At 39.9% G+C, this 23,222-nt stretch overlaps 2 protein-coding genes across 3 annotated transcripts; one reads left to right on the top strand and one right to left on the bottom strand.

Moving 5' to 3' along the window:
- The first annotated feature begins 1,092 nt into the window (after positions 1 to 1,092).
- On the top strand, positions 1,093 to 2,032 carry ost4 (oligosaccharyltransferase complex subunit 4 (non-catalytic)). Of its 2 annotated transcripts, none has more exons than XR_007194398.1 (3): positions 1,093 to 1,193; positions 1,694 to 1,832; positions 1,921 to 2,032. XR_007194398.1 is itself a non-coding variant. In XM_048250898.1 (3 exons), exon 2 carries the CDS (start codon positions 1,695 to 1,697, stop codon positions 1,806 to 1,808), a length of 114 nt encoding a protein of 37 aa, XP_048106855.1. In that variant the 5' UTR covers positions 1,102 to 1,210; position 1,694; the 3' UTR covers positions 1,809 to 1,832; positions 1,921 to 2,032. The 2 variants fall into 2 exon arrangements, 1 of the variants encoding a protein (XP_048106855.1); XM_048250898.1 differs by having other exon boundaries at positions 1,102 to 1,210.
- A 2,933-nt stretch (positions 2,033 to 4,965) lies between these two features.
- knl1 (kinetochore scaffold 1) lies at positions 4,966 to 22,947 on the bottom strand. The gene is made up of 25 exons (XM_048251226.1): positions 22,859 to 22,947; positions 22,465 to 22,504; positions 22,243 to 22,302; positions 21,119 to 21,207; positions 20,981 to 21,036; positions 15,905 to 15,926; positions 15,653 to 15,666; positions 15,483 to 15,535; positions 11,426 to 15,196; positions 11,126 to 11,261; positions 10,933 to 11,000; positions 10,616 to 10,714; positions 9,933 to 10,048; positions 9,602 to 9,692; positions 9,382 to 9,498; positions 9,200 to 9,287; positions 8,994 to 9,080; positions 8,860 to 8,899; positions 8,495 to 8,599; positions 8,295 to 8,395; positions 7,223 to 7,291; positions 7,017 to 7,126; positions 6,417 to 6,538; positions 6,175 to 6,300; positions 4,966 to 5,436 (listed from the first exon to the last, which is right to left on the bottom strand). The coding sequence occupies exons 1-25, from the start codon at positions 22,885 to 22,887 to the stop codon at positions 5,340 to 5,342; spliced, it is 5,706 nt and encodes a 1,901-aa protein (XP_048107183.1). The 5' UTR covers positions 22,888 to 22,947; the 3' UTR covers positions 4,966 to 5,339.
- Positions 22,948 to 23,222: the final 275 nt, after the last annotated feature.

Genomic DNA, 23,222 nt, shown 5'->3' with positions numbered 1-23,222 from the left:
TGGATACTGATGTGCTGGATCCTGCACCCATCCAAAATTGGCCTTGGGATATGTGGCCTTGCACTGCTTCTCATGGTTCATTTGAAACTTTGAAACGGGCAACTTGCATGCCACCTTCTTGTAGGGTCTTTACAGATAGGAAGCGACATGTGCTGCGCTCGCCACTAGGTGGCACCAGAGAGGGTTGAAACGGGTCAGTAATCGAGGATCCTTGGTTGCGCTGGGGTTGAGCTAATGGCCCAAAGATGTGTTGTGCTTGCCGCTGGGCTCAGCGCGAAATAGCTATGATTTACAGCACATTCAGTTCAAAGTTTTTGAACTTCAACCGTGACACACGCCAAGAGCGGCAGACCGCTCTTGCCCCATGCAAGTCATTGAAAATAATAGGGTTTCAGACTGCATCCACACTATATCGGATAGGTTTGTATCCGACACAGTTTTGTTAGGATTCACCCTCCAGTCCAAATGGCGAAGCACTTTTTGTTTTCACCTGGTGTTTCACAGCATAGCGTAACCCAGTGGTTTTCAAAGTGGGGGCTGGGGCCCCCTGGGGCGCCGCGAGGGGGTGCCAGGGGGCCTCAGCAAGTTGGAAGGAAAAATAAAAGCAACAAATAAATACATTTGAAAAATGTAAAATATACCTATTACTATGAGGGTTGTTAGACAATGCCGTTATAATAATTGTTGCATATCTGAACATTATATTTTCCATGTTAATGACTGGAAATAATAGTAGAGTGATTGATAGCTCTCATATAGCAGAAAGCCCAAAATACAATTTTTACACACTGTATGCTCCATCGCGAAGTGCTTGTGGCTAAAATAGTTATTAGGATTAGCTCAATGTATTTTTACATTTGCCTTAGTATTGTTGATGGGTTTAACAACACATCAGGGGGGTCCTTGGCCAGAATCTAGTGGTATTTGGGGGGCCTTGTTGTGGAAAAGTTTGGGAACCCCTGGCGTAGCCTACCATTCGACGCCCACAAATACCCGTATGTTTCATAGACAGTAAAAGATATGTTTGTATCAAAAAATGGTGGCTTTTATTTAGCAACATGCACGTCCTGACGGACTTTTAATTTGAAAGAAGTTTAACTAATGACGTGGCTTTAACCCGAAAGCGGAAGACGATTGGGAAGCGTCAACAGCCTTCATTCTACCGGCCTCCCAAATCACAGATCTACGTTAACGTATGTATCTACAAAATGTATGCATTTTTACAAGTGAATGTTTTCTCCAACTAGTTATGTTCACATTTCCCTTTGTGTGTGTGTATGTGTTTATATGCATGCAACAGTCACTGTTACGATACGTAGATTACCCTGTTGCTAGCATGACTAGCTTACCTAATGTTGCCACGGCTTTTGCACAATACTCTAATATTGTACGTCTACGACTTATTGGATATGTTGCAATTGTGTATTTTTCGAGTTGCAACAGGGTCACAAGATATCTTATCAACGTTACCGTTTGTCTCGGAAAGATAAGCATATCCACGAAATGTAGAGCTAACGTTAACGTTATATCTAGCTAACGTAACATATCAGATAGGTTATCGATAGCAAGACAAGTACTACATTGTTTGTAAGATTTTTGCAGACCTATTAGATATATGAAACCATTTCTAATACACATACGTTGGTAGGCAGTGCCACGATCTAAAGCTTGTGCTTTTCATCTCATATTTTAGCATGGTTACTGACGTTCAACTGGCAATATTTGCCAACATGCTCGGCGTGTCGCTGTTCCTGCTTGTGGTGCTGTACCATTATGTGGCTGTCAACAATCCCAAGAAATTAGAATAACCCCCTCCGCGTCTAAGTGTTAAGGTATGACCACCTCCTATTGTTATTGTTATTTTGCATTTGTACAGAAATGTGTGTGTGTGAGTAATGTGTCTTGTTTCCCTTTCTCCAGATTGATTATGGGACCACCACAGGAGTAACATCACTACACATGACAGCGAGACGAAATCACCATGTTTAAATGTTTTCTACGAAAATGTTGTGAATAAACCTTTTTCATGATATCTTATTTTGTTTCTGATTTTATACACCCAGTTGTACACATGTGATTAATAATAGTCAAGGCCTCCTTTTCCGCCACACATCATCTCAACTTGCACTACGAACGGCCGTCGAATTTTGTGACTAGAGGGCGCTGTTGCTTCGGGGTGAACAGAACTGTAATTTGAGCAGGCTAGATCACATCCTTTGATGGGCATATTATCAAAATACCTTACCCCCATATGGTTACCCCACTTTTTCTCTGCAGAAAATGAGTAATACACACACTCTTACGTCCCCATGTTTAGCCAAAGCGATGGCAATAGGCGGACTTGAGCTGGGTAAGTCTGGGAACGTCTAAGGCGGTTCGATCTGCCAAGGGCTACCAGAGCAAAAAACTCTTGATGCAACTCCTCTTCTAGCGCACTTACCAGTCTTCCCCCCTTCCTTTCCACTTACCTCCTCCTCCTACCACACTGACTAGTAGGCACATGCTCCTATCCTCTAGTAATATTGACAGATGTAGTAGTAATTCCTAGCTGGGTCTCCTGCACAGTAGCTTGAATACTTAACTTGTTTTACTCATAGCAATGGTACTACAGACACTATTTTTTTGTTTTGTTGCACAATCCACAGAATTTCTAGCATCGTCTAGAGCATTGGTTCTCAAAGTGGGGTCCGCAGCACATTGTCAGGGGGTCCCTGACAAAGTTTGCTACAAAATATGAAATTGTCTTATATGGTGAAAAATGCTACAGTAGCCTATCAGTATTATTTGACCAAATTGATCTGCTGATACGTTGCATCAATACGTCAAAACACTTTACTATTAATTAACTGCCAAAAAAATGAAAGTTATGTGAAGCAAACACTATGTGTTCAACATAATAGGCCTACATTTGACAAAGAAACAACAAACCTTTAAAAAAAATGTGGTATTAGCACTCTGTCACTATGTTTTTAAAATACATATAACATAAGCATCTAACAGAAAAAAAGGCTATACAGCTACAGTACATGATTAACTTAAGTTTTATGTGTTGCGATTATGAGGGGTCCTTGGAGAATTTTCCACTCCATGAGGGGTCCCCGGCCCACAAAAGTTTGAGAACCCCTGGTCTAGAGCAGTGGTTCCCAACCTGGGGTCCGCGGATCCCACTAGGGGTCGCCAGAGATTGCAGGGGGTCCGCACAATGTTGCCTGGGCTGAGGTTGTAAGGTTACCAAAATTATATTTGTGCACATGAAATGTATAAAATCCCAATAACACACCAAATTGGATAATCAAAATTCTGTATGATCCAAATTAAAACATATTTTTGTTCCACATTTAAATAGCTATGCATTACCTCTGAACTTATAAGTTTGTAATTAATCACTTTATTCTTTGTGTGTGTATGCGGGTAGGAGTTGGGGTAGGGGGCCCTGGCTTGTCTTAGACACAGGCAAAGGGGCCTTCAAGGAAAAAAAGGTTGGGAAACACTGGTCTAGAGTCTATAAACATGTTAAATAAGGTGTCACTGGTGCTAAACTGGTAAATCATCCATAGCACATCCATAGACTATTTTTTGTAGCACTTTACACAGCCCTGCTCGTCTGCCAAATGAATACATGTTAATGTATGAATTAATGTTAATGTAAATTATCAAAACACCCCACTGCTAACCCAGATGCAAAATCAGATTGATAGCGGACCACTGGTGACATGCCACTTCTGGTCCACCATTGGACTACCATCTCTTTCAATTTAACTTGTTATGAATATCAAGAAAATACATGAAATGTTATTAAAACAGAGTATAACCAAAGATTGTTAAGGCGGAGCAAGATGTTTAATCAGGAGCCACTTCCGGGAACCCGGATCGCACGAGGGGGGGTCAAAATCCCCCTTTATGCAGAGCAGAGGCAGCGACTGCTCCATTGAAGTCTATGGGCATAGCTCAGAATTTCACCACATATGCTAAGGTCTTGGTTCTATAGAGTTAGGAATGTGAATTTCGGGCACGTTTTCATGATCCTCAAACCCTTCTGAACAGTTCAGGTACATTTTTAGCATTTTTGAGCATTCCAGTCTGGAGAAAATCAACCTTATATCAGGTGTGCGCCGGTTATTTATGCAGCTGCTGTTGGCCGGTTGCAACGTACGCTCGTCAATACGTCATCGACACGCCTCTTTATGCAGACAGGATTCGATCCCCATTTCGCGCCCATAGACATAAGCTACTACGAAGTATCTTGCTCCGCCTTAACAATCTTTGGTATAACTGAATAAATGAAAAAAGATTTTAGACCAATAGCGCCAAAATATTGGGGCATTTAAACCGATGAGCAAAACGCCAGAGGACCGCCAGATCTGGGAACTAATTTCAACGCGGTCGGTCACTGCAAAAAAATGACTTCCCCATGTTTAAACACTCATCACCCCGTCAACAGGTGCTGGTAGGCTTTTCAGTTACTTTGCAAAATATGACAGATTGCCTACGCATACCAATCCATTTCATGTGACTCCTCTCACTTACTAGTGTTTAAATAGCGGCCATCCCTACTGTCAACAGGTGGACTTGGGTAGGTGAGGTCACATCTCCAGTTTGTCGTTGATGCTACTGATTGACGGATCCAAAGAGCTCTTTGGCGGATCGCCAGGCATATTCATGATGCCACTTCCAATATGATGCATGCATTTCCTATGTGTCAATGGCACACAAAGATCGAACCCTCACTGGGCGAAAAGTGGAGCAATGAACCAAAGACCTTTGATTCCTAACGGTTTCAGCCCTGTCTGAGTGAACTACTTAAAAAAACAATATTGGAATTATGTCAATTAGGATTATACACTTATATGCAATACAAATGGAATAGCATTACATAAAGTCATACATGAGGAAGAGACAAATCCACTGGAAATGAGGACGACCCTCAAAGAAATTCCGAGAATAAAGAAAGGTTGAATGAATGAAAATGTTAAGCCTTAGCATTTATTAAGGATGGTTTAATCTGAATATGCCAAACATCAACAGCAAAGTGAGTGAAAAAAACAAACAAACAAAACAACAGAATTTTGTACAAATATTTACATGTCAGGAATGTGTTTGTTTTCTCAGCTGCCAGTCTGTGAGATTTCAATACCTTAATTTCGGAGTTAATTGTGGGACACAAACATCGAGTACATTATCTCTACAAACATTTGTTCAATTTTTTTAACGGGGTAATACACATGACAGACAAAACATGTACAGAAACATAATGACAAAAACAATCATTATGAAAACATATATATTATGTATCCCAGTATTTGAATAACAAATATAGGAATATCGGTCATCAAAATGTTTTAGACGAGGATATGATCATGAATCATCTTGATAATCTTGGTTAAGTAGCCCTTGGCTGGTTCAATGGATGAGACTAAATCCTCAATCTGGTCAACTCTGGGAGGGAGAAAATAAAAGTGATTGAAAATATGTTGAAAGTAACCAAGGTAATCACTAAAACCAGACTACACACAAAATTCACAGAACCTCCTTGATGGCACACCCCCCTCTTATGCCATCACCAAGGGAAGTTCAGTCCAGTACAAGACTTTGCAGTTTACACAACACAGGTTACACTCACACAGTAAACCATGTGCATTTAATGGTTGATGGCTTTTTTACATTCAGGGTTCCCACTTTAAGTCAAGTCAAATGTAAAATTCCATGACTTTTCCCTGACAAAAAAAAACTGAATTTCCATGACTTACTATAATGAATGGTACAATATACCGGACAATAATTTCACCGCAGCCGTATAACATTCAAGAATCTTTTACTTTTTTAGATCTGGATATGAATAAACGAGCATTGAATAAACAAAGTTGGGCTACTCAAGCAAGCAGTAAAGCTAATAACCAGATATGCACCAACCCTGCATGGAAATATTTGTATAATGTATTTTTGTAAGTAAATTTTAAACTGCTTCAACAAAATTCTGTGATATTCCATGACTTTGCCCCAAAAATGATAAAATTCCCTGACTTTCCATGTCTGGAATAGACTTCCCAAAATTCCATGATATTCCAGAAATTCCATGACCCGTGGGAACCCTGTATTTACTATATGAACAATACATATAGTATATTGTCAATCACAAAACAAAGCTTAACCACCCATGTTTAGTGAAGGACTAACCTTGTATTTCCAATGTAGTTCTGGAAGCTCTGGATCGCTACGCCTCCAAAGGGGTAAGCACTGGTAATCGCCAGGGTTAGCTGAAACTTGACAAACGCTTTGAGGCTGGAGAAAACTATTTGGACCCTGTAATGGAAAAAATCATCCGACAGGTTAAACAGGCCTGCTTAGAACGGCATGAAGCAACTATAAGAATAGTATCATTGGGAGATTAAGAACTTGATGAAAGACTTCAGACGTACTGTCTGTCTGCACACTTGATCTCCAGGACACCCAGTCTCAGCGCTCCCCACCTCTTCAGCCGGTGGATCTCCTCACCGAGAAGTCGGATGCGGCTCACCACCAGACTCACTTCATGTAGAAGCTGAGAAGGGAGAGCTGCTCAATTACCTCACATTAGCACTGATGAGTTAAAGATATAGTAAGTAGGTCTTTTCTTTTGTCCAATGATGACAATGTCACTGAACTTAATAATGGCAAGCTCTGATGGCATTTTAAATAAGGTATTCCTCAACATCACTGCAATTAACAAACTTTTTCTTGGTTTTTATCTGTTTGGAACCTGTAAATTGTCAACAAATGCATAGAAACTGTAGTTATACTCTACAACTAGATTATTTTATGAGATTGAATGTGTGTACACAAATCCTATCAACATATGTAGCTGTAAGATGCAGGTAACTTCCAGTCTGTATGGTTCAATATGTTGCTTTTGCAAAAAGGAATTTGGAGATATGCCTATTTAGTGCCCTCCAGTAGTGGCTGTTCAGACCTAGGAGGAGGGTCACAGAATGGTCCGATAAGCAGCTCTTTCAGTTTTCCCTTTTGCCACGAAAACTTACCATAGGAATGTCGAGAGTGGTGGAGTACCTCTTTAACCAATCCTTTCCAGACTTGAGAAGTTGGGAGAGCAGGTCATGAACCATTACGGTGTGACACTTAGATTTTTCAGCTGTTCAAGACGGGGAAAAAAAGTGATGAGAATAAAATGATCATATGATAGAATGAGAAGAATAAAAAGACTAAATGGACATGATTAAGAACGTACCGTCTAATCGAAAATCAAACGAAATGTCACAAAGTTTCTGTGCCATTTCACCTTTTGGGGCAAGCATTCCTAAGGGAAAATTACAAATGATACACATAAGGACATTTGTGATTGATACCAAAGTCCTTTCAGGCAACTCTGCAGCCATCTTGTAATGCCCTTTGGGCAGTTATCGGGCAGCTATGTACCTATTCAAGTGAATGGGGAGGCATACAGGAAGGGGCGGGATATGTGTAGAGACTAGGGTTGCAAAATTTCGGGAATTTTCAAAGTTGGAAACTTTCCATGGGAATTAACGGTAATATATGGGAATTAACAGGAATAAACGGGAATTAATAGGAATAAACTGGAAATTTTTAATATGGCAAGTTAGTCTATAACAGGGAACTTAAATGTAGTGGACAAAACCCCATCTTGCAGCATAATATTAGTTAAAACAACCTGATTTAATGCAATTTCAGTCGAATTTCTACCCTGCACATCAGTCAGTCACATGCACACAGCAATTTAGCATAGGCTAGACATAAAGGAATCTTATGGCGCGTTCATGTGCATGGGAAAAAATGTTCCAACCAATAGGATTTTGTTGTTGAGTGGTGTGGTGTATCTTGGGCAGTTCAGTGTTGCTAGTTTAGCACGCTAGTGAACAATAGGCAGAGAATTGGATTCCCGCAAGCATGCTAGCTAGCTTTGTATGCTAAGCTAAGCGAAAATAGGAACATACAAATCATATTGCTCATTACGATAAATTAATGTTTGTATATTAAACAGTTTGTATGAATTACCCAAAATTCCCAGTTAATTCCCGTAAATTCCCATAATTTCCTTTAATTCCATTAAAGTTTCCAATTTGGAATATTTCCAAAATTCCACAGCCTAACTTCCCATGGTAAGTTTCGGGAAATTTACCGGAAATTTTCCGCCTCTTTGCAACCCTAGTAGAGACTACTGCTATATTAGCATTACGAACGATTCCCATGCATTTCTATAGAGATTCTTTGAGTGCTGTGTCTTCTCATTAGAAAGTCTCTGTGATGCTCATATTTAAGAGTATCAACAAAGCGCTACGTACCACTGGACGGTTGATGTACCACCTCCAAGAATAGCATCTGATGTAGAAAACTGAATCGAGTCCTTTCGTGTTCTTTCAGACTCAACTTCCATTCGTTCACACTGGAACAATAGCAAAAATGTATGAACAAAAAAAATCCAAACAATAAGGGAAAAATCATCAGGACAGCAATCTTTTCTCTAAATATATCAGCAAATTACCTGTGTAGGACAGAGGTGTGTTTCTCTATATCCTTCATCTCCTCACGTAATCGCTCCAATTTTTCTGCCTTTTTCTTCTTCTCATTTTCCATGTCGACCATTTGCCTGCGCAGATCACCAGCATATTTTTTTTGCAACAAATCTTTACATCGACACTAAAGCTGAATAGTCTGAGATGCCATTGTACTTTAATGTATTGCAATCACCAATGGAAATCTTGCGTAACGTTTTGTGTTAAGATATCCATTATATCATACAAAGGGCTTATGTAGGTGTAGTCACCTTTAGGTACCTTGCCTTTGTAATTGTGAGAAAATGCATATTATAATATTTTACTCTTCTATACTCTAAAAGAAAATGCTTACCTTTCTTTTTCAGCAACAGCACTATCTAATCGTTCCAGTTCTAGATAAACAACAAAACACAAGTGTGTGAATTACCTGTAATATGACTAAATGCTTTTTCAGAGTTTAGGGAAGCAAAATGTGTGGCGTTTTACCTTCTTGTCTCTTTTTAAGGGCTGGCTGGACATCACTCTGTACATGCACTTGGTCAACGCTTAGGGCACAATCAACAGCTGCCAGTTCTACAGAATCAAACAAGAGGAAACTGTCGTGTAGAAGGGTCTGGAGTAATATACCACTATTACTATTTTTAAATGTCAGTAAAAACCATGTGGCTCAAGGAAAAAAAAGTAAGTCATACCAGCTTCCAAGTCATGAATACAGGCATCAAGATCTTTCAGCAATGTGTCTGTTTCCAACACCTTTTCCTCAAGTTTCTGTTTGGCCTCCTGAAGGTTTTTGTAGAAAAATAAAAAGAATATTGTTGAATTCATGTGTGTAACATTGTAAAATATTTGATTAGTTTTGGTATACAGCTCATACCTGTGTTGTATGCACAAGTTCTGAATACATTCCTGTCTTCATTTCATGAGAAATCATTTTGCTTCTCTTTCGAAAATACACCTTCCTTTCTTTCAACTTGGAACCAAAGCTCAGTAACTTGAAGGAAAAAAAAAGTCAAATAAATGTCAGTCAGACAAATGTGAAAAGCTCTACAGTCAACACCAATGAACACCACAATTAATTGATATCAGGTCAATACCTGTTCCTTAGAGAGATTTGCTAACTCCGGCAAAAGTGACTCATTGATGTGTTTGAGGGGATGGTCTTGTTGCTGCATTCGTGACTTGAGGCTAAAACCAGATATATAATGTAAGAAACATCTACTGTTTTATCAAGTAAAATAACACTTACATTTATATGCAACATTTGTTTATGAAGTGTTGCTCATTTTAAGGGCTATTGTGCATTTCTAAATGTACTGTTCTGTATCGGTCTTCAGAAATTTGATCAGACATAGACATTTTACAGCATTATATATATCAAAGTTACTGGCTGTTGCTCTTCTTTTGACATTAGCCATAGATACATACCCCTCAACCTTATCAGTAAGCTTTCCACAGTCAACTTCGTAAATCCTCTGTTTAGGCCGGTAGATGTACGTCTCCTTCAGTAAGTCTTCCAATTGTGGTGTAGGGTTAGGTGAAAACTACGGAAAGGAGTCATGTTTCATGTGAATGTGGAGAGATCTTAAAGAGAAACTACGCAGTTTTGGTAATTTCTTTGCGGTTTTCTAGCTTTTTGCTCGCAGGTTTATCTTTCTACAGCTTTAGAGTATATCTTTTACGGCACTCCTCAATCGGTCAGTCTGCTGTTTCCTCGTTCCCTGTTCCTCCGACAACGGTTTACTCGCTTTTTGCTTACCATGACGAATGTCTGAGAAGCTCCATCTCTACCTTGTTCTAGCCGCTGCCTAGTGTGTATGTGTGTAGTTCAGTAAAGCAATTTGTTACATCGCGAGGCTGCAAGACTTTTTGTCTCCGAGTCCGCCAGCCCAACGTTGCAAGGGTGTTTTTTCTGCTCACAGACGCTAGGGGGAAGCGAGACGATCACCATTCACCCCAGAAAAACTCATTTAACCATTCCAATGACTCTGAAGCTGTGAAGATGAGGTAAATTAAGCTAAACAAACTGCATAGTTCCCCTTTAAGCATTTACCAGTACATCACAAGATCACAAACACTGATTCACAAACACTGAGTTGTATGATTCTCACATTGTCAGGGAGGGCACTTGGGCGGGATCTGTGGATGACAAAGTCGATGCCAAAGTGCCTCAGGAACTCATTCACTGTGATGCTTCCATCTTCAATTTTCTGAAAATCAAAAGTATGTGATAAAATATACAAGCAACACCCCTGTAGCTCAATGGCTAGAGCAAAAGTCTAACATCACAAAGGCCATCGATTTGACTAGGAAATACAAAGTCTAACTCAGGTGTATTTTCTTTGCACTATGCACTACGTATATTGCTGTAAACAAAAGCATTCAGCAATATGAATTAAATTTGAATGTAAAAGATCATGTTAAGTACCTTATGAAAATCAAATTCATAATCCAAAGTCCTGTCAATCTGGGAGTCACACTGGCTGTACTTGTATGCTGGAAATGTAAACATGTTAAATATTTGATTGGCTGGTTTTAACAGAATTCATAAAATGATGGTTAGATAAGTTACAAGGCACACAGCTTTCTTCTGATTCACCACAGATAAGAGAACCACTCACTTGACTCAAAGGTGGCCTCAGATTTAAGGTAGGTGGAGTTGCTGCTGGAGCCAGTGGCATCTATTGTCTTTGTCATCACATTAGAAGCTTCTTCTGTGGCATTAGCATCCCACTGGACACTACTGAACGCTGACCCCTGTAAACAAAGATACCTTTCTAATATTTAAGCATTCCAGGAATTTTTTTGAATAGTCATTTTGTATGCAGTGGAAACATTTTTAGAGTATATTAAGCAGTGGAAACATTTTAAAGTATATTAAAAACATCAAATCAAAATGAAAATAAATATTTTAATGTTACCGTGACTTCAGAGGGTGAGACATCTTGTTTTCTCTTCTCGAGAGGCACATGATCGTGGCCATCTTCTGGACACGCCCTTTTCAGGCTTTTAGTGACATTGAGAGTTGGGGAGAAGACATCATCCTCCAGGTCTTCTGGCTTTGAATTCATACTGCAGTGGTTATCTTCCCACTGGGTTTGCTTGAGAGATTGGTCATCAATTGTTACCGAGATGTCCTCTTCGCTACTCATCTCAGGAAGCTGCTCGTCATTGATATCATCCATTTCAAAGTTGTCAAGTAGATTAGTAGAAGTAGCATCCTGGCCGCCTTCACGAAAGTTACTTTTGAAGGTGTAAGAGGTTTCAGATACAACGTGATCAGTAAGAACTGGCTTAGGTCTTGATGGCAATTTCGGTAGAAAGCCACCAAACGAGAGTCGGGCTGTGAGTGGTTTAGTCTCATTGTTGGCCAGGGAGGCAATTTTGAAGCTTTCAACATTATCCATTTGTTCGGACACCCCTTCTACAGTCGTCTGGCTCCTGCAACCCACTGTGTCTACCATTTCAGGATTATCAAAAAACTTTTCTGTTACTTCTAAACGGGGTAATGGTAAAGTTGCACGGTCAACTACACTTTTGTCAGGTTCATTGATATTTTGTGAGATACGTCTCAGTTTAGACTGTAGATCTAGCAGGCTCCTCCGCCTTGATTTTACTTTTTGGGATTCTGGATCGCTTCTCTTGGTGACAGTATGATCAGGTGGAGAAACTGGATCCGGTTTGGCTGAATCGGCATTTTTGTCGGTGCATGAAGAGATCGGATCTTCCTCCTGAAGTGGTGCACCATTATGTTCATCAGATGGTAGATTGGCAAACTTCATCTTCATGTCATTGCCTTCACCAGAAAGATACTGAGGTTTTGACTTGGTTGCCATGTACGACATGGACTTTGTCGCCACTTGTAAATCAGCAGACACATGTTTGCTGCTAGTAAGCTCCATGTCATCTATACCAAGAGATGGAAAGAGGTTCTTCTGGCCAGTAACAAATGACAGATCTGCGGTAATTCCCTCAGATTCACAGGGTTTAGATATCAAGGACTCAAATGGGAAGAATTTCTTTGCACTACTTTTACAGCCATCTGATACTTCACTGGGATTGAAATCCATAACAGCTGATTTTTCGCTTGTAAATCCAGTGTGTTCACATGCAGTCGATATCTGCAACACGCTGGCCTGACTAGAAGGAAGGGACGCATCAGTCATTAGAGTAATGCTATTCTTACATTCAGTTGCCTCTATGTGACCAGTAAAACCTTTATTGAACTCCATACCTTCATCATTTTGTGCGAACATGACACTTCTGTTTATGGCCAGACTTTTCCGTCTTTTACTGGGCCTCTCCCGCTCACAGCCCTTGGTGTCAATTACCACAGTCTGGCTCTTTGTCATTTCCATGTCATCAGTATTTGCTGGGTCAACCGTCCACTGATCATTCTGAAAATGATGAATCCTGTGGGGGTGACTTACTGGTGGGGCATCCGGGACAGTAACCCCCCTGGATTTTGAAAGAGGGAATCTAGATTCTGTCTGGAGGGTCTTTTCAGGGAAATTTTCATGTTCCGTAGTTACATTAATGACTCCTGTAAGCTCCATTCCTATGTTATCACCAGAGAAAATCTGTGTTTTGTTGGGATCCACCTCACCCCTCCTGACACTGCTCGATAGGGACCTCATCAAATCCATTTTCTTCCGCTCACAGCTCTTGGTGTCAATTACCACAGTCTGGCTCTTTGTCATTTCCATGTCATCAGTATTTGCTGGGTCAACAGTCCACTGATCATTCTGAAAATGATGAATCCTGTGGGGGTGACTTATTGATGGGGCATCCAGGACAGTAGCCCCCCTGGATTTTGAAAGAGGGAACCTAGATTCATTCTGGAGGGTCTTCTTTCCAGGGAAATTGTCCTCTTCTGTAGTTACATTAATGACTCCTGTAAGCTCCATTCCTACGTTATCACCAGAAAAAATCTGTGTTTTGTTGGGATCCACCTCACTCCTCCTGACACTGCTCGATAGGGACCTCATCAAATCCATTTTTTTCTGTTCACAGCCCTTGGTGTCAATTACCACAGTCTGGCTCTTTGTCATTTCCATGTCATCAGTATTTGCAGGGTCAACAGTCCAGTGATCATTCTGAAAATGATGAATCCTGTGGGGGTGACTTACTGATAGGGCATCCAGGACAGTAGCCCCCCTGGATTTTGAAAGAGGGAACCTAGATTCATTCTGGAGGGTCTTCTTTCCAAGGAAATTGTCCTCTTCCGTAGTTACATTAATGACTCCTGTAAGCTCCATTCCTACGTTATCACCAGAAAAAATCTGTGTTTTGTTGGGATCCACCTCACTCCTCCTGACACTGCTCGATAGGGACCTCATCAAATCCATTTTTTTTTTCTGTTCACAGCCCTTGGTGTCAATTACCACAGTCTGGCTCTTTGTCATTTCCATGTCATCAGTATTTGCAGGGTCAACAGTCCAGTGATCATTCTGAAAATGATGAATCCTGTGGGGGTGACTTACTGATAGGGCATCCAGGACAGTAGCCCCCCTGGATTTTGAAAGAGGGAAATTAGATTCTGTCTGGATGGTCTTCTTTGCAGGGAAATTTTCCTGTTCCGCTGTTACATTGATGACTCCTGAGAGCTCCATTCCAATGTTATCGCCAGAGAAAATCTGTGTTTTGTTGGGATCCACCTCACCCCTCCTGCCATTGCTTAATGAGGACCTCACCAAATCCACTCTTTTAAAGTTGATTGCAACGGTCTGACTCTTTGTCAAGTCCATGTCATCTGGATCAGGTGATTTCAGGGAACCTATCAAGCCATCACAATCCAGTCTGGATGCATTGGCGCTACCCCGTCCAATGGCCCATGGCTTCTCTTTCTGTTCCTCTTGTTGCTTTTGAAGAAAACCTCTTCCATCTATTGCAACTGTATAACTTTTTGTTAGATCCATGAAGTCATCAGTTGATGGGGTAGTTGGTGTCCTAATGTGAAGGCCTTGAGGTTTTGAAACAGAGTATGACAGAGCAGGAGGCTGGTTCTCTTTGTTGATTACTGTACGTCGGGCATTTAGACTGGCAAGAAAGCCCTTGGAATCCACTTTCTGGGTGGGAACACTACTAACCTCAACAAATGAGCAAGATTCCTCTTTTGAATTATTCCCAAGTCCCTTTTTCTTGGACAAACTTGCAAGGAACAATCCAAAATCTGAATCGGCATCTGGCTTTTTTGGAATTCCTACATTTGCTTGTGGTATGTTGCTGCCTTTATTTGGAGTGTTAAAGATATCACTTGCCGACATCGGTGCTTTCTTTGAGAAGTTTAAATCAGTTTCACCTGAATCATTATCAATGAGAACTGTGTGACATTTGGTCATATCCATGCATGCTGTATCATCTCCAAACAACAATGTCTGATCTCTAGTCATGTAAGATCTCTCATTTCTTGTATTCTTCCCAGCTCCCTGCTGCTGAGAAACACTCGCAAGGAAAGTGCCAAAATCCGGTTCCGCATTCTGTAGCATGGCATTCTTTGTGTTCATAGGTTTGCTGATCCTGCTGACTGACATATCCGTATTGATTGTGAAGTTCAAGTCACTTTTATCAGAGTCTTTGTCAATGATAATTGTATGACAGTGAGTCATGTCCATGCATGCGGTGTCTTCTCCGAACAGTACTGTCTTATCGTCACAACCATCTGGTAGAACTGGATCTGAGAAGAACTGAATCTGTTTGAGATATTAAAAAGAAACAAAACAAGATCAAAACATTGAGAGAACTAACCAAAACATGTTGGCCAGGATCAAACAACCATCCAGTACATCTGTACTCCACAAAAATCCATGTTCTTCAAGTCATGCGAGTGTTCAAGAGGCTTAACTGAATTTAAAAACTCTTCATCTCAAATTATGATTTAGCACCTCAAGAAGTAACATTCATTACAATATTTTCAATAACTATTGGAAAACATATCAAATATTGTGCACAAAGCACTTATACATAAACTTGGCCAACCTTCTTCCTTTGATGGGGCTCATGCAGGGGTGCCTTTAATAGGTTGTCAATGCCTGTGATGATAGGAAAAAACATGCCATCATGTTAGAGTATTATTATGGTAAACAACAAAAATTTACCAAAAGACAACTACAGTGGAGGGAAAATATTGAGAGAAACACAGTACTTACCATCATAGATGCCTCTACAAAAAAAAGAAGTTTCTAATGTTAGTTTAATGTTAGTTCATTGTCTAAACAATAGCCCAAACATCAGGCATAATTTGACGTTGATACTGAAGCCTTTCCAAGTTTTACATGTTCAACTTTAAACATTTTGACATTTTACATCAACATTTATTTCACAAGCCACACACAGCTTTAGTCCATTCTAAGAGGGACATCATGAAATTTTATGAAAATTACTTAAAAGGCTGGACTTACTTGGCATCTTGACAGTCTGCTCCTGTAAATAGAGTTAAACAAAATGAGTGAAATAAAAAGTAAACAATGGAAATGCATGCATCGCCAACATATCTGTAACTCTAATTGTTATGTCTATGTTTCATACACAAGAACTTTGCTTGCTGACAGACATCGTACTTTTCCCACCAAATAAGTTAGTGTTATAAGTATGTTATAGCGAAGTGTTGAGTCAGCACAGTAATGTCCCAGGACTTTGAATGTAATGAGACAGAAGCCACAGTCCGGATAATACCATGGTTTGGACATCATAGTTAATTACAAAGGAGAAGAGGAGAAAACTGCATAATGCTATGTTTCAGAGCCAGTTCTGGCCGTCCTGAGGCCCTAAGAAGATACAAGTGGCCCTCTTACCATGTAAGCCACTTGCCATGTAAGTGTTTCTCCATTACTAGTCACACCAGACAGTGTTCTCACTACAATCCTTTACAACAGTTGGCTCAATCTGCCAGTCTAAGATTGAGAATGCTCATTAAGTGTATCAATTTTTGACCCCAGTTACATTTGTTTTAAAATGCATCTTAAGCTACAGTATGTTTACACCCTCAATTGAACACGACCCAATTCTGATTTTCTTTTGCTCTCAGGCCTCATTCATATGTGGAAATAAATTCATATTCAGATATGAATCGGAAATGTGCCAATACTACTGCCGTCTAAACGGGCAGATTGGATATTCTGTCATTTTCAACTTGCACATTGTTGAAAATGCCCACAATCTTTTACCTTTTCGTAGTTACATTACACATAGTGTGGGTTGCACCAAAAAGGATTAAGTCTTAACCTGGATTAAATCAAGGTTTATCCATTAATCCAGTTGCACCAAACAAACCCATAACATTGCTTTCACATTCACAACTAGCACAACGGAGAAATTACAATGAAAACAGAGATGCAAATGCTGGAATGTGGGCTCTCCACTTCCTTTTCCCCCTTAAATAAAACCGACAGCCTATTTTGCAAACCTCTCAAGACCAGGGCTCTACAGTGCGCCCATTTCACTCGCACATGCGAGTAAAAATGATGCCGTGCGAGTGCAAAAAAATATTTAGGCGCACTGGTGCGAATGACTTCTAACCATGTCAATGTTTGTCTACAAAATACACCGCAACATCGAGAAACATTACTGGTGCAAACCATAGAATCACGCCGCAGCATACAAACTACACCTCCCATCAACGTTAGCAGTTTCACGTTGTGACTCGCTAGTAGTCGCTTCTATCAAATCCAAGAGCGCAGGGAAAAGCGGAAAGTTAGACTAGCCAGCCAAGATGCAAAGATTGAAGAAATTAGTTCTTCTATCCACCGAATTCATTGGATATAGGAGGAACAGGATGAGATTCTGAGAATGCAGTGAGAGAAGGAGCATGCCTTTTAGCCTAGTTGACGTATTGGCTGCAATATGCAAAATATAGCTGTAGCTAACCAGCACAAAAGTAGCCTTCCGTAATACTCGGACATTTTATTCAAAGGTAGAACGCTACTCACAACTCCAGGCTTCCACGCATGCTTGTTTGTTTACACCAATACAAGCTGAAGTGCAAAACGAAAGTAGGCCTAACGTTTGCCTACTGCCCCCATCAATGCAGATATTTCAAATAAAAACTAAAAGTATAAAACATATATCCTTGATTAGCCTATGTTGGGTTTTGTGGAAGAGTAAATGGACTGTTTTAGTAGTAGTATTAGGCAGTATGCAGTCAGATAGGTCACCATGGGCATATTTGGATTAGCTATAGATGGATTCACAAATAAATAAATTAGCCTACATTTGGCAGGATACTTGATATAGGCTAAATGCAAATATGGCAATGTATTATATTATTTTACATTAACAAAATGTAGGAAAATAGAATAGACTGAAAATAAAGTAGGCACTGATCTTTAAAATCCTGTTTCCTGTAGCCTAAATGTTGTCAGTCATTCTTAATATTCGCAATTGGTGCACTGGCATGTTTAACTGTTAGCTGCAGTATAATGTTAGATTATGTGTAAGTTAAGTACAGAACTGACTGTGCGCCCAAATTTTTGTCTGTGCTCCTAAATTTTTTTTCTAAATTTAATTTGGGCGCACAAGTGCTCCTGAAAAAAAATGTTAGTGTAGAGCCCTGCAAGACACTTCGGTGATGAAAGTAATCAGCTAGCCATTTAAATAGCCTAATAATGTAAGCTTGTGTTATCTTGTGCATTTTCAGCACCGTCTCGTCTGTATGTTTGCTTTCGTTTTGGTGACCAAAATCCCTCTGGTGCGCATGCGTGTTGTCTCAAGTGTTAAGCAAGTTAGCGAACCATGTAAACACAACCATCTAATATGGCCCACTTTGAAACTTAGATGTAAACAGGCAGTCCAAAAAATATAGATATAGGCAAAAAATCGAAACCTGTAGTAACTCTAAATGGAACTCTCATTCTAAATTCTAATTCTGACACTGTCAAACCCCATCTTGCATCAGATTGCAGAACTCACTGATCATACGACAAACACAGCATGGTGTGCATCAAGGCCTGCCAGTGTAAATACAGCCTTAGATGATCCGATCACAGGTGGTCAGTTCTCAATACAAGTGTGACAACAATCACCAAGACACGTTGTGAGCCGATCACTCAAACGACTTGCTGAGGTGAGTCGTATTTGACCACATATCTTTTGTAGTGTAAACACTAATGCGTTCTGATGCATCCCGGACAATGGGAGTTCTAATGACTGACGTTGGCAGTAACAGAAACTAAACACAACGGTCGGCAACATCTCTTGCTGTGCACCTAGGAGGATACAAGTGTAAACAGTGATGTATCTCAGCTGACCACTTGTGATCAGGGGCCTATTGCACAAAACTAGGATAAGGGATTAAGCAGGGATATCTTGGTTATCCTGGCTCAATTTATCCATGATCCAGTTGCACAAAAGCGGGATAGGGGGCAGCAGGACATGTTATGGTATAAGTTACCATGGCGATTTATTCTGTGGAGCTAGCCTGCTCCAGACCAGGCTAAGTTCCAGGATCTACTTAATCTCATCCCTTATCTCAGTCAGCAGTCACCACAAACGGAAAACAATAGTTATTCCACTGCCCACTACACATTGTTATCACATATACCTAGACCCACTATCATTATTGAAACGTTTGTGATCATTAATTAACTTTTACATACTCGCCATTCCCGACCCGTCACGGGAGTGCCTAACCATTTTGTGTGTGGTGGTCGCAGCACTAGTTGCAATATTCTCCTAAACAGAGGTGTTACTGTTTGTTGCTGTTGTGAAAAGGCTATCGCTACCTACTTCACACCGTAGAAGAAGCAATGAAGCCGCTCTAGTTGCCATGGTGAATCAGTGAATCTGTGATCGGTGGCGGGGTCTATTTGAGGGAGCCGTGACCGCGCACTTATCCAGGATAGGTTTCACCTGGCTTGATGAATCCGTGTCTGCTCATCCTGGCTTGCTCTTTGTGCAACCAATTAAGCCTGTACACTCTTGTTTTGGATTCATTGAGCGCAGCTCAGTAACTTATCCCGGATGTCTTAATTCTGCTTTTGTGCAATAAGCCTCAGATCACCCAAGATTTATTCTAAAACCAAACATAAACAGGCCCTTTAATGCACACATACCAAATACTTGGGTCCCTTCCGTTTTCCCATTTTCCTCACTTCCTCAGGTGAGAACAGTTATACGAACGATACTCAACTTTACCTGTCTTTAGTGCTGGGCGGTATGACCCAAAATGTATATCACAGTATTTTTCAAAATTCTTACGGTTTCACGGTATATGACGGTATTTTTTTTTTCATGCATAATCAGATGTTCAGCATTTTCTACAGGTTGAGAGAGGAATTGCTACATTGAAAAATGATGCTGTTTACAAAGAGCCACTCATGATTCTAATGAAGAATCTAATCAGAATGCAAAGACAATTGCAGTCGAAATACAGAACTTGTACTGTGCAAATTTCACATCTTGTATAAAACCAATACAAAAAGTATTGCCACTTGCAATAATTATACTTTTTTGAAAATTATACAATTTAAAATAAAACCTATTTGCTAATTTGCTTACTCTGCCTATCAGAAACATGCCTTATTTGTTTTTGTGTGGTTTACATGACGTTAGTGGTAGGCTAACGTTAACTTCATGTGGATGTGGATGTCTTGTTAGCCTGTCATGAGCTTCGGTTCGGTTCTCTAGGCAAAACATTAACAAAAAAGTTCGTTTTGGTGCACTGATGACAGTCAGGATCATTTCTAACTAGCCAGCTAGTATTGCTCAGTTCATGTCTATAACATGCTTTACTTGCTACCTGGATAATTTCAGCAAATATTCTTAAAGTGAGAAGAATGATAAGATTAAGATCATTAAACTTCACTGTGTTCGGTGGGTTGCTAACTAACGACATCACCTACTCGCCAGCTAGTTACAGCTGTTGAACAATCTCAATAGAATTTTCGTGACGGTAAATCCCTTTCAATGCAGTATCCCTTAACGTTTTTCCTTAACTAAAGAAACAATTTAAGGTATTCTGTGCAACACCTAAGGAGAAATTCAGCCTTAAGGGTCATACTTCAGGGGAAAAACTGAAGTTTTGTGAAGGTGTTTTGTGTTTACCCTCACTATGCCTGGCAGTGGCACCATGCTTGCGTGTGAAAAAAGTCCCCGTCGGAAACACTGTCGCGCGGCGCAGCATTCCAAACGTTGTGCAATCAAATACACCGGTATGGCGGTATATTAAAAATTCATATCATAACGAAAATATACACCGGTATGAACCGGTATACCGCCCAGCACTACCTGTCTTTACCCCCAGATGACTACTATTTCTGCTGTATTGTATTCTCCAAAACGTTTATCAGTTTCTGATATTCCCACCTAATCCAGCTATTCCCCAACAGATCAGCTTGGTTCATCTTCGTTTACCTCTAGCATTTCAATGTCATATCACTGTATTTCAGCTGAATATTTGAGCTCTTAGATATTATTTGGTACTGAAGAATTTAGTCTGCACTTATTTCTTCTTTCTAAAACATTAATGAAAGAACACATACCCGTAGGTGTCAAACTTGGTGAAGGACTCTGGTCATCAGATGAACTAGTCATATCCCTAAAAAAATGAGGCACAAGGCTATAACAATCATCAGGGCTGAGAAAAAGCCATGCAGAGATTTCAATTGTTGACAACTCACTTGGAAAAAACAACCACATTTTTCGTGGCAGCAAAGCTGACTCTCCTGGAACTCCTCCTTTTCTCAGTTGGTTTGCTCTTATCCCCCTGCTAAAAAAAACACACACAAACTCATCTGTTAATTCACATCTGCATATCAAAGGTAGAGTGAGATGTTTTTGCTGCCAAAATGCAGTGAAAATGCTTTGAAATGGGGCAACACTGAGGCCATAATTCATTTGAAGAGTTTGGTTCCAAAACGCTATATCTCCATTTTTAAAAACATTAGATAGGTCATGTTTATATATGTGTATTTCAGGTAATATCAATAAAATAGCAGTTTTGCTGTTTTGATTAAGAGATAAATCAAATAACAATAACACAATTACAGTTCCAATGACATTACCTGGAAAGCAAAATGTAAAAAAACTATTTATTTAAATGAAAATTCATGGAAATGGAGGAGATAGCGTTTTGGAACCAAACTCTTCATGTATTGTTTGACGCTCAAACAGATCACCATACACTTTGCATACATTGTTGTCTGTTTTAACACGTGTGTATTTCTTTATCTGTAGGTAAGGGTTTTACACATTGTCAACCTCTGCATAAAAATACCCCAACCTCAGCATCATAGAAAATACAGGAACAATTACCAACTACTGTTATTCAGATGCCATTTCTACGTTTAGAAGCATTTCAATTATTCACAACAAAAACAGCGTTGTTTCCCACAGAATTGAATATTATTTGTGGTGGTAGGTGACGGGGTGTTCACAGTTTTGAAAAAAAAAAAAAAAAAAAAAAAAAAAAAGCGCGACGTGGTTATGATCCTAACGAATTTAATCATGATTTAGCCAGTCGTATTCTATGCCAACAACAATCCTTGCAGTTTTTTTTTAATTTTTTTTATGTTTTCTTTAAACGTGCATGCATGTTTGTTGAGGGACAGACACACAAGGAGAGGCTGTGCAAGGGTGCACATAGCTCTACAATGAAAGGATTTAATCCCGTTTAAGTAGTACAACATATAAAATCATTGTGTAGTGGTCAGTGTTGATATTGTGGTGGGTCGCCACAAATAAGTCAATGTATGGGAAACACTGAACAGTGACTGCAACTCCTGGCTGGAAACATTTTACCAACCTGTGGCTCCTTCAGACCAGCCTCTGTCACTTTGACAGACGTCCGGGGCGCTTTTAAAATCTGACAATGAATGACAATACAAACGTGAACAGTTTGCTCGAAGCATATGGCATACGATTATATATATATGTTGCAATATACTGCAAAGTATGTAACCTTAATTAATTAAATGGCAAGTCAGAAATTTAACGTGGAATAACAAGCAAGGCAAACGTTACCAACCGAGGAAATCCGCCTTTTACTTGGGCCGACTCGATCAAAGCTGTAACGATAAACAACATCAGATTGAATCTGCGTTAGTTTCATCCAGGATAACATAACGTTACAGCCTAGCTGTAGGTGCAGAATGAACACAACTGGCTAATCGAAAAACAACATCAGAGCAAGTAAATGTTAAAGACTAACACTAACTTAACTATGCTAGTGCTAGTCGACGTTTGTTTTTATGCTTGTCTTCCATTGACGTTAGCTACATTAGCTTAATGTTAGCTACCCTCAAGTACCTTAGTAAACTGTTAAGTGAAATCATCGTTTGATAGACATTTCAAAATCTGCCCACACAACTTGATCTCTCATGACCTCAGTAACACAGGGTGTACAGCTGACATTTACTCACTCGAAATTAAATGTTTCGGTGGATTCCATTTTTAAGGGTCCTTTTGTTAACTTTAGTGGGGAGTAACATGCAGACGTTCCCAGCCCTCAGATCAGTTTGAATTTAACCGCTCCTTCATGAGCATGCGCAATAAAACCCAACTTCTCCTGTGCAGTTTCAACTTTTTTTGCCTATCTCCATCTAGTGGAAGAAAATTGCAGTGTGTTTGGACTGGTTCAAGAAATCACTACAGTACAAAATACAAAGGATTTATTTCTCCAAATAAGCTAATATCGGGGACCATTCATCATTCAGAATCAGACTTATTTCATTGCCATTTTTTTTCTTTTTCCACAGGAAAAAAAAGGCATTTTACTTGGTGAAA

This window comes from Alosa alosa, chromosome 8 (genome assembly GCF_017589495.1).
Source record: "Alosa alosa isolate M-15738 ecotype Scorff River chromosome 8, AALO_Geno_1.1, whole genome shotgun sequence".
Taxonomy (NCBI): domain Eukaryota; kingdom Metazoa; phylum Chordata; class Actinopteri; order Clupeiformes; family Clupeidae; genus Alosa; species Alosa alosa.
Note: the sequence above shows the minus strand (reverse complement) of the source record. Positions and strands in the feature narration are given on the sequence as shown.